General features: G+C 39.2%; 1 protein-coding gene across 1 annotated transcript in view; it reads left to right on the forward strand.

The window, feature by feature from the left end:
• The window catches only part of PolQ (DNA polymerase theta), a 173,212-nt gene that overhangs the window by 3,275 nt on the left and 157,461 nt on the right, over positions 1–12,476 (forward strand). Inside the window, exons 2-3 of the mRNA XM_068229095.1 lie at positions 8,073–8,184; positions 10,762–10,877. Of these exons, the coding sequence (XP_068085196.1) occupies positions 8,073–8,184; positions 10,762–10,877 (228 nt within the window). The remainder of the gene's footprint in view (positions 1–8,072; positions 8,185–10,761; positions 10,878–12,476) is intronic.

Here is a 12,476-nt window from a genome sequence, read left to right on the forward strand (position 1 = left end):
AACTACAGCCGTAACTGACTCCTGAGGACATGCAGCTCTCTCTGTATATGAATGAATGATGTACTGATGATGGCTTCCTCCCAGGTAAAATATTTTGGCGGTAAAATAGTTCCCCATTTGGATTTCCGGGTGGGGACTACATGAGAGGGGGATATCATCAGGAAGATGGATACTGACATTCTGCAAGTTGGAGAGTGGAATGTTAGAATTTTGTATCGTTGTGGTAGGTTAGAGTATCTGAAAAGGGAAATGGAAATTAAAGTTAGATGTAGTTGATAAGTGAAGTACATTGGCAAGAAGAGCAGGATTTTGTCTACAAACTCAATAGAATGGTTGAGCTTCAAATGCCAAAATTCCTTGTGCTAGAGGCAGTTGTATTCTTTCCAGCAGTCAGATATTATTGTAGTCCCCGGTAATATCGCCTCTGAGACCCCAGGATTTGTGCCCTTTCTAAAAATTGAGATAAATAACGATAAATAATTTTCAGTAATGTTGCAGTATTGCGATATTCTATAGCCACGAGAATGAACTTCCTATTGTTTTCGTGTTCAACACCGCCAGAGAATTATCCTACTCTACAGCCCCAGTTATACTTCTTTTTCCAGAATTCAGTCTAGACTATTTCAACTACAATGTCCTCTCCTTCAATACATGTTGAATTACGAATAACCCATTCCTCATACACTTCTGTGCAACAAGACGACCAGTTGCACGCTGTTCTGCAACTTAATTTTAATGTCATTAAAAACAAGGACAAAGTTCTGAGTGCCTTGGATACAATGAAGCCTCAACCAAAAACATTTTTATACAGATGATCATGACAATGTTGCACAAGTATTGCTGAAATAGTTTGCTATTCAGAGAGGTGCTGCGGTTGCTCTTAGCAGGTCTGCACTGAAAAACAAAGGCAAAGCTGAGTACAGTAGAACAATTGAGAATCACAGTTGACAAAGTAAGGTATCTTTAAGATAAATGCTCGAGTAGTTCTTGAGGTAGTTAAAACTTGGAAACAATGTTAGGTTTTGGTCCACCCAATCAATACACATCAATTTACAAGCAAACTATTTAATTAAAAACATATTTAAAATATTTAGGGACCTTACTTGTAAAACGTTGCAAGCATTGTTGGAATCTGGTAGTATCAGTGTGTTGATTGAAATTAGGATTAAAATACTGGTCAAGATGATTGTTACCGGGCGAGTTGGCCGTGCACGTAGAGGCTGTGAGCTTGCATCCGGGAGATAGTAGGTTCGAATCCCACTATCGGCAGCCCTGAAAATGGTTTTCCGTGGTTTCCCATTTTCACACCAGGCAAATGCTGGGGCTGTACCTTAATTAAGGCCACGGCCGCTTCCTTCCAACTCCTAGGCCTTTCCTATCCCATCATCGCCATAAGACCTATCTGTGTCGGTGCGACGTAAAGCCCCTAGCAAAAAAAAAAAGAAAAAAGATTATTGTTACAATTTTCAATTATGTTAAGTAGGGGGCCATTGGTTATTATTTCAAGTATTTGCATGTCCTGTTCTATGTTGGTGAAATTATGTTTAGAATCTTGTATACGCTGTCCTACTGCAGAGAATCTATTGTATTTTAAAGCGTTAACATGTTCTGGATATCTAATAGTAAAATTACGCCCAGTCTGTCGGGCAGGCAACATTATCGGCAGACCGGGCGTAATTTTACTATTAGATATCCAGAACATGTTAACGCTTTAAAATACAATGGATTCTTTGCAGCAGTACAGCATGTACATACATTATTCTAAACATAATTTCACCAACATAGAACAGGACATGCAAATACTTGAAATAATAAACAAAGGTCCCCCTGCTTATTACAACCAAAAATTGTTAACATTCATCCTGATGGTATTTTAATCCTTATTTCAATTTAAACAACATTTCAGAGAAACCAAATATTCTTTTTGATTTTCTTATCTTCATTTTTAAAAGTGTTAAATCCTTAAACTCAAATTTGATTTTCCATGCCTTGCATAGTAGCCATCCACATCTTTTACCCCCATTACCTCATCCAACTGCCCCACCTTAAATTCATTCCCCTTTTCTCCTTCCCCTCTTTCCCACCTTCTCCTTCCCCTCTCCCTTTCTCCTCTTTCCTTTTCCTCTCTCTTACACATTTCCAAATTCAGCCCCTCACTGTATCACGCTGTGCAATGTGAGTTATATATTATATTTTTCTTGATCAATTCATTGGCTTTAAAATCTTTCCCTCACCTACATTGGCTTTTATTACTCTCATTATGTCTTTCTATTTCTGCATCAGACTGGAAATTAAAATCAACCATGGTTCAGACCAGTATGACCTTCAAATTGATCTTTTCGCCACCTCAAGAACTACTCAAGCATTTATCTTAAAGATACCTCAATTTTTCTAATACTGCACTCTGTTTTACTTATTTCTCCTCACAGTGGTGTTTAATTTCAACTTTTCTGCACAACAAGACAACTAGCTATTTGCATCTTAATATATCAAACGTACGATTATAAGATTTAACATCAAGCTATTTATTCATCTTCATATCAAGATTTTAAAGACATTTATAACCTACTGCTTTATACTCAAGTGTTATATAGCTCCACACAAACTTTTGCCTCGAAAAAATCTTCCACGATACTTGTTATTCATTGCTTTTATCTTGTACCTTGTGAACGATCGGCTGATGATGACTCAGATCTGGGGTCGAAACCAGTACCATTTGTGATCAACTTGTGATATAACCTCGCATTGTTAAGTTTTTATTGCATTGAATAGGTGGAACCATAACATGTTATTAATTTAATTGTAATCTCAGTTCAATACGAACTAAAAATGAAATTCTTTTCTTTCAATCAGTAAAGCAACATGTAAAAGAAAAAACAAATGGACTACGCTTTTCACTGCCAAGTAAGATACTATAAAATTGATCCTGTTTGTTGTGCTGTATTTTATTTTGTTTAAGTAATTGGTAATTGATGAAACTGAATCTGTTTTAGATATTTTATTGTCTCTGCCCCTATTCCAATCAAATAAGGCTAAGGGAGATATTTCAGTTGTAGTGAACTTCAGATATAGTGAACCAAATATCCAAGTTCGTAGAGGTTTGTAGAATACCATTACTCATCTCAGATATCTTCTGACTGCTTGAAGTTTTCACCTAGGTAAATACCAGTAATGTACGCCCCCAAGACCGTGCAGTTTTTGCCCTGTATTGAGACAGTAGGTTTGTGCAACCACCACTTTGTATATTCTTTTAATTAATTAGAGATTTTAAGTTATTCTTTCTGAGCAGTGATTTGATTGTTTAAAGCTCTTTGCATCATCCATATGTCTTGGTCCAGTAGAGTGTGCGTGGTACATATTTGCTTTGCAGCCAAATGACAGATTGCATTCTCCACTCAATTCTCGTATGCTCGCATCTCACTGGCTTATGCGCTGCTGGTGTCGTAAAGCTTTGTCCAAAGAAACTGGTTCACTGTTAACTTGCAATCCTTGTGAGTAGCAGTCAGTAGTGTTGCTGTTACAGTATTTTAATTCAGCTGTGGGTCAAGTAGTGCATTTGTACAATCAATTTAGTGTCCATTTTGCTGATAAAACCCTTCTACTTGCATTCAGTAGAAGAGAAGCTAGAAATTAAACATTTAGGACATCCCACACCAGTACTAAACATGGAGAAGACTGTACAAAGTAAGACAGTTTACACGTAAGTTCAATTCATCTGTTTATCTCCCCCTCCCCCAATAGCGCAACAGCCCTAAAGGACCATAGCCTACCAAGCGACTGGTGCTCAGCCCGAAGGCCTGCAGGTTAATAGGTTCCGTGTGGTCAGTTCGACGAATCCTCGCAGCTGTTATTGTTGGCTTTCTAGACCAGAATTCATCTGTTTATGATAAACATAATTGGATTTGTGGCCATAAAAAGAACAATTTATTGTAGGGCCTACTGTTTTCCATGCTTGTTGTTTGGCAGGAAGAATAAATGGATCAAAAGAGGAATGGCAGATTTGCCGTAAATCAACTAGCAGACATTATAAAAACAAGAGCAAAATCTCGAAGGTACAAATAAAAAAATGCATTAAGTCTATCAATGTTTGGGAAAATGAACATTGCTAAACACTTGGATAGTGAATATAGAAATCAATGTAGCAGTATGCATAATGAAATGTTGAAAACAAATGAACCTCTAGACAGTTGTTTTATTTGTGATTTCATTATAAAGAAAAAACTTCCTTTGTCTTATTTTCAGAATTTAAAATTTATCCTTATACATTTTAAAGAATCTGTAACTACCTTTAAATTAGCCTATGGTGAAGATGCTGCTGCCTTGTAGTATGTGGAGTTGGTTCTCCAAAGGCTAAGGGAAGAAAACCCTGATTAAAAATTACCCGTCCTCCGGAAGAGGTTGGACGTAGGGCTGACACCTCGCTCTGTAAAAAAGGTCAGGTTGCGAAACTTAAACGAAAGAAAGAATGGTGACAAACTTGGCGTGAAAAAGGACAATGATAACCGACCATCAGTGCATGAAAGAAAGAAAAGAAATATAAATTGTAACCTGGAATGTGAGATCCTTGTATCGCCCAGGAGCCCTGAAGGTGCTGCTGAACCAAACAATGAAGCTGAAACAGAGTATCATAGCTCTACAAGAAGTAAGGTGGACCGGAAGTGGAATTCTAGAAAAGCGAGAAGCTAGTATATTCTATAGCTGTAGCGAGGAGAAGCACAAGTTCGGCACAGGATTTGTGGTACACCACCAGCTAAAGCACGTTGTAATTGGGTATACGCCTATTAGTCCAAGAATGTCAGTACTCAGGATAAAGGGTAAATTCTTTAATTACTCTATAATTAACACCCATGCACCAACAGAAGAATCTGAGGAAGAAGAGAAAGAATTGTTCTATAAACTTTTGGAAAGAACATATGACAGTTGCCCAGGCCATGACATTAAAATAGTTGCTGGTGATCTAAATGCTCAGGTGGGAAGGGAACATATATATATGCCAACAATTGGTCCCCTCAGCAAACATACTGTAAGTAATGATAATGGTACGAGACTTATATTATTTGCAGCATATAGAAATATGGTTGTGGGCTCCTCATTGTTCCCACACAAAGATATACATAAAGGAACGTGGACATCGCCGGACGGAAACATAGTTAACCAGATTAATCATGTGTTGATAGATGCAAGGCACAAGTCAGATCTCTTGGATGTGAGGGTCTCAGATACCCAAATATAGACTCAGACCACTTCCTGGTACGTGCGCGAATTAAGGCTAGGATCTCCAGTGCATTCAAAGGAACCCGAACCAACATCCCAAAATACAATATAACAGCCCTAGAATCATCTGAAGTTAAAAAGCAATACCAGGAGAGGATAATACAGATCCTTGAAAATACTGAAGAATGCAACGACATTGACTATCAGTGGGAAATGATAAAAAATTCCAGTGAAGACGTCAGCAAATGAATCACTGGGTATTGAAACAAGACATAGAAGATCTCCTTGGTTTGGCATTGAGTGTGAAATAGCAACAGAAGAGAAAAACATGACATACAGAAGGACATTACAATCAAATTGTACAAGAAGAATGAAGGAATTCTATAAAGAAAAACGGAGGATTGAAAAGAAGATCCATCAGAGGAAAAAAAGAGAGTAGATGAAGGCAAATATCGAAAAAATGGAGCTTCTGAGAAATCAAAATGAGGCTAGGAAATTTTACAGAGAGGTAAATGCTGCACGGAAACCCTTCTGTGGCAAAACTAGCCTGATAAATGATGAAACAGGAAACTTTGTTAGCGAGGGGAAAGAAATATGTGAAAGGTGGCGGCGACATTTTGATAGACTCCTGAATTTCAGAGTGATAACAAGACACTCAATTGATGCGCAAGGAGAAAATGACCCTGACGAAAATACAGGTCCACCAACTTTAGAAGAGGTGATAACTGCCATGAAGAAACTGAAGAATAACAAGGCAACAGGAAATTATATTCCAGTGGAACTGCTCAAGCAAGGTGGCAGTGAATTGGAACGGACTTTCCTAAAAATAGCTACTTCAGTGTGGGATGAGGAGAAAATGTCTCAGCAATGGGAAGAAGGAATTATATGTCCTATATATAAGAAAGGTGATCAGCTTGAGTGTGATAGTTACAGAGGAATTACGCTACTTAACTTGGGATATAAAGTATTCTCCAACATTCTATTTGACCGTCTTCTCCCAATTGTTCAGAGATAGACTGGGATTTATCAGTGTGGATTTCCCAGGAAAGTCCACTATAGATCAGATTTTCACCTTAAGGCAAATTTTAGAGAAGACAATCGAATTTGGGATTGACACACATCACCTCTTCATTGACTACAAAGGAGCGTATGACAGTATAGACAGAGAGCAATTGTACCATGCTATGATTGAACTGGGAATTCCTGGAAAAATGGTAAGGTTGGTGAGAATGACAATGAGTGGGACACGAAGTAGCATAAGAACGGGAGGAATGCTGTCTGAGACATTAAATATTCAAAATGGGGTACGGCAGGGAGACGCGCTGGCATGTCTCCTTTTTAATGTTGCCCTAGAGAAGGTGATGAGAGATGCAAACCTCCTGAATAATGGAACAATTTTCTATAGATCAGTGCAGATACTTGCTTATGCCGATGATATAGATATAGTGGCAAGAACTCGAAAGGCAATGGAAGGGATATTCATCGCCCTTGAACAGGCCAGTAGAAAAATGGGACTGAACATCAACCAGCAGAAAACGAAATATATGGCTGCTGGGAAAGCACGTAAGGAGAACATGCCACCCTCAATAACCGTGGGCAATTACACCTTCGAGAGAGTTGAGCAGTTTAAATATCTGGGATCAACAGTCACCTATTCAAATGATACCTCTCATGAAATTAAATAGAGATTAATAGCAGCCAACAGAGCCTATTTTGCTCTAACAGGGCTTCTCTCCTCAAGGCTCTTGCCCCGTACCACTAAATTAACCATCTATAAAACACTTATAAGACCTGTGCTTATATATGTCTCGGAAACTTGGCCATTAACAGCAAAAGATGCTGGATGCCTTCGAAAGAAAGATACTTCGAAGAATCATCGGCCCAGTCTGTGGAAGAGAAACATGGAGGAGGAGGTACAATCATGAATTGTACAAAATTTATAAAGACTCACCTATTAGAAGAATAGTGAAATCAGCCAGATTGAGGTGGGCCAGGCATGTAGCACGGATGAGTGATACGGAAGTACCTACAAAGATATTAAATGGAAATCCAGGGGGACAGAGGACGAGGTTGACCGAGAACCAGATGGATGGATGGAGTTACTGAAGATCTTCGGGAAATGGGCTATAGGAATTGGATAGTTTTAGCGTTGGATCGAGATAAATGGCAGAAGATTGTTGAAGAGGCCAAGGTTCACAATGAACTGTAGAGCCATAGAAGAAGATGTACCCTATCTCTGTCACACGCTTTCGAATGTGGCTGAAGACATGGTGAGGATGATGCATCACAGACTGATGGTATGTTCACTCTCTCCGGTGACATTAACATGCACTATGAGCCAAGCAGAGCCCTTCTTGACCTATGGGTAATATCTCCTGATGGCACCACCACTACATGTCTGGCTGGGGAAATAATTGCATCGCTGAATGATGCTGCCTATGACCGACTGTGTATATGACAGAAATGGGTATAGTTCAGTTTGGTAGGCAAATGCTGGATCTGTACCTTAATTAAGGTTACAGCCGCTTCCTTTCTTTGTCAATAAGTATTCATTATTCACACTAATGTTCAGCTCCATGACTAAACGATTAGTATGCTGGTGTTTTGTCCGAGGGGTCCCGGGTTCGATTCTCGTCAGGGCCGGGGATTTTAACCTTAATTAGTTAATTCTGATGACTTGGGGGTTGGATGTGTGTGTCATCTTGAACCTTAGAAATCATCCTAGGTAGAGCCCCATCCTCAGACATGCAGGACGCTTATAGCCGTCAACTCAAAAGACCTGCTCCAGGCCTCTTCGGAGGTGATATGATATTATACAGTATGTTAACCCTAATTTTTTCTTAATTTTTGCATTGCAGCAATATAAATCACATGGGATAATCTCAATGTTTCCATGGCAAGTGGAATGTCTGAGTAATGCTAGAGTACTTAGTGGAGGAAACCTTGTATATTCGGCTCCCACATCTGCAGGTATGTGTTTATTTTCTTATTTGGTCATTTTGGAAAGTGATGTACTGAATTATTAGGCTATTATTTGAGGAATTTTGTGAAGCTACTGTTTGATTTTGATGACAAGTCACCAGTCCTGTAAATGACTTTCTGTAACTGTCTACCGCAGTGGCTGTCAATCCCCAAACATTTTGATAATAAATTCTTGACACATCTAAATAATGATTACTCTCAAAGTAATCAGAAGAAGTCTGGCTCCTTCATGGTAATAATAATAATAATAATAATAATGTTATTGGCTCTATGACCCACTAACTACTTTTATGGTCTTCGGAAATGCCTAGGTGCTGGAATTTAGTCCTGCAGGAGTTCTTTTATGAGCCAGTAAATCTACTGACACGAGGCTGGCGAATTTCAGCTCTTCCAAATACCACCGGACTGAGCCGGGATCGAACGTGCCAAGTTGGGGTCAGAAGGCCAGTGCCTCAACTGTCTGAGCCACTCAGCCTGGCATCTGACTCCTTGATGAATGGTCAGTGTAGTTCTCTTTGGTTCAGAGAGCCCAGGGTTTGACACTTGGCCATGTCGTTTTAACTTTAAATGGTAAATTCCCTTTGCTTGGGGACTCGTGTTTGTACTGTCCCAAACATCCCTGCAACTACAAACGAAAAGTAACACTATCCTGCTCTACAATAACACACAGTTTCCTATACACAGAAGATGCCACCCACCCTTGTCAGAGGGTCTGCCTTACAAGGGCTGCACCAGCCTAGAAATAGCCGCACACAATATTTATATCAGAAGAAGAAGAATATTGTGATTTGAGAGAAAGGGTGCGAGAGAAATTCAGAAACAACTTGATGTAGTACTGTACATGGGGAGATTGAGGAATGGGTTATGAGGATCAAGGTGGGAAAAAAAGGACAGAAGAGAAGGAAGAAGAGAAATAAATATTGCAAAAAAATACAGTATATTAAAACTTTCTTCAGTCTATCCCAGGTACTTCCTGGATCGCTGGAGCCACTCTAGCTCATTTTTGTTTTTGGCTGGGAGGTTTAAGTATGGGTGTCCTTCCTGACATACGATTTTACAGTAAATATTTCAGCACAAAATTTTGCTGAAGTCGGAGCTGGGCTGAGTGGCTCAGACGGTTGAGGCATTGGCCTTCTGACCCCAACTTGGCTCAGTCTGGTGGTATTTGAAGGTGCTCAAATATGTCAGCCTCATGTCAGTAGATTTACTGGCACGTAAAAGAACTCTGGGACTAAATTCTAGTACCTCAGAGTCTCCAAAAACCATAAAAGTAGTTAGTGGGATGTAAAGCCAGTATTATTATTATTATTATTATTATTATTATTATTATTATTATTATTATTATTATTATTATTATTATTGATTAGAAACAGCTCCTTTGATAGGACGAGAAAATACTAGACTTCAAGCTTTAGGAATGAAGTTCCTCTGCGCCTGCCTCCAGAAGACAACAGCCCAAACCCCATGGCACAACAGCCTTGAAGGGCCTTGGCCTACCAAGCGACTGCTACTCAGCCCGATAGCCTGCAGATTGAGGTGTCATGTGGTCGGCATGATGAATCCTCTCAGCCGTTATTCTTGGCTTTGCATACCGGGGTCACTATCTCGCAGTCAGATAGCTCCTCAGTTGTAATCTCTTTACCGAGCTCGATAGCTGCAGTCGCTTAAGTGTAGCCAGAATCCAGTATTTGGAAGATAGTGGGTTTGAACCCCACTGTTGGCAGCCCTGAAGATGGTTTTCTGTGGTTCCCCATTTTCACTCAAGGCAAATGTTTGGGGTTGTACTTTAATTAAGGCCACGGCTGCTTTCTTCCCACTGCTAGCCCTTTCTGTCCCATTGTTGACAAAAGACTTGTGCTGGTGTGATGTAAAGCAACTTGTAAAAATATATATTATAATAATAATAATAATAATAATAATAAATAATAATCTCATAGATTGAGTGGACCTCGAACCATCCTTCAGACCCAGGTAAAAATCAGTGATCTGGCTGGGAATCAAACATGGGGCCTCTGGGGAAGAGGCAGGCATGCTACCCCTACACTGTGAGGCTTGCTGGATCTTCCATAGGGTTGGTAATTATCGTCAGAAGAGTTGGTACGGTAGTGGAGAGGTGTTAATTCTATGAACGTGACCGAACCAAGGCAGTTGCCACTTTTGAATGTTCCCGATGGGTGCTTTGTGCTCACACCTTTCACAAATGACTTTGTTTCAAACATGGCTATGTATAGAAATCCAACAACAGTGGTAGTGAAAGTAATGTCCAACTTTCTCTTTCCTCTGTCACCTTGTAAAGCTGTCTTTTTCATGTGCTCATGCTGTTCAATTTTTCAGTGTGAAATGTGTTGGTGATGAAGAAAATCACAAGCCAATTTTCTGAAGTGAATGCGTTTTCATTTAGGTGATGGGCGATTAATCACAGAGTTGTCACAGTGTTGTATCATGTACTATTACAGTGAAAAATAATATTGTGTGTTCACAGAATAGTACCTATGTACTGTGAATCTACTTGATGAATCTGATAAAGTAAAATTAACAGGATATATTCTGGTCCAATTTCTACAGGAAAAACTTTAGTAGCTGAAATCTTAGCCATCAAAACTGTCCTTGAAAGAAAGAAGAAGGTCATGATTATATTACCCTTCGTGTCGGTTGTTCGGGAAAAAATGTTCTACTTTCAGGTATGTATTATTCAAATTACATTTTAAAAATATGTTTTTAATCAAGAAAACAAGGTTTAGATATTAACAGGTTTGATGTGGACAATTAACATACAAATTGCAGAGAAGTACGGTATTCGTTTTGTTCAATTACAGGTAGTCCAAAAATTCTTCGTTTTGCATTAACCCAATTCAGAGGAGTATTTCTTCTCCTGCTCTTGTTGTATATGGTATATTATAGTAGACATACAATAATGCTATGTGTAGAGTATTTTGAACATGTTCTGAAAAAAGGTCATGTTTTATGGTTTTTACTGTTTTCATCCTTTAAATGAAGTTTTATATTAATTTCAGCTGGAAGGGAATTTAAAATATTAAAAACATGTAATAGTCGAATAGTAAACTCAATTCATCAATTTGGGAGATAATGGGTTAGACCTTTGCTGTTGGCAGGCGTGAAGATGGTTTTCCGTGGTTTCCCATTTTCACACTATGCAAATGCTGGGACTGCACCTTAAGGCCACAGCGACCTCCTTCCCACTCCTAGCCTTTTTCTAACTTTCTGTTGACATAAGACTATCTGTGTCATTGTGCTGTAAAACAAAAATAAAAATGTGTTTTATCAAAAATTGTCCTCGCAAGGGAACCGTTTTGATTGTTCGAACCAGTTGCAGTGAAACATGGTGGGAAGTTCAATTAGGTATTCATAAACTTAATGGTAATAGTCATTCTGCTGTAAATTAATATTTACATACTTCAAAAACAGTAAATTGTTGCTAATGGAACATGGTGTATCGAAGGCATGAACTTGGTAATATGGTCACTCTCTTCCTTCCCGCTCATAGCCGTATCCCATCACATTGTCATCAGAAGACCTTTCTGTGTCGGTGTGACATAAAGCAATTTATAGAAAGAAGTTCTTTGTGTGGCAGCAAGTTCTGCGACCTTTATTGATATCATTAAGTTTGTTTTTTCCAAATTGATCTCCAGTCCTAAAGAGTGACTTGTGGTAGTGATCTTCTAGAGCATGTCTAGTACCATATTTACTCATGTATTAGACCCCCTCACGTATTAGAAACCCCCCCCTCCTCGGCTTTTCGAGATGAAGAAAATGAAAAAAATTAATCTCTCTTATAAGACCCCCCATCGTAATTCTTCAAAGAACAACGATTCCACTTCGAAGCGGGTACAAGTCTTACTGCAGCTCTGATGACATCGCACAAATAGGTGAATAGGCCTAGCTTTGTGTTCGACCCGCGCATTGCAAGCATGCGTCAGTCACGCTATATTACTGTGTTTTTTAGTTAATAACGTCCGCCAGCGTAATGGTTAGCACAATTAGTTGCTGTTCTCGGGAGTGTGACTTTGATTTCCGGTACCGTACTGCCAGAGATTTACGAATGGTAGGAAGGTTGATATGCGGTAAAAGCGGTACATATAACTCCCCTCCACTGGGGGTATCTAAAAAGGGCTGTACCACCTCGGGATGAGGAAACAAGTTTATTTTAGTTGATAAATATTCGTGGTTGTTGCTATTTATACAGTAGGCGAAATCATTAACAAAGTGGTCGTTTAATATCTCGTGACTCGGACCAATATAGGTAATATTTGGAGAGAAGT

This window comes from Anabrus simplex, chromosome 8 (assembly GCF_040414725.1).
Source record: "Anabrus simplex isolate iqAnaSimp1 chromosome 8, ASM4041472v1, whole genome shotgun sequence".
NCBI classification, from domain to species: domain Eukaryota; kingdom Metazoa; phylum Arthropoda; class Insecta; order Orthoptera; family Tettigoniidae; genus Anabrus; species Anabrus simplex.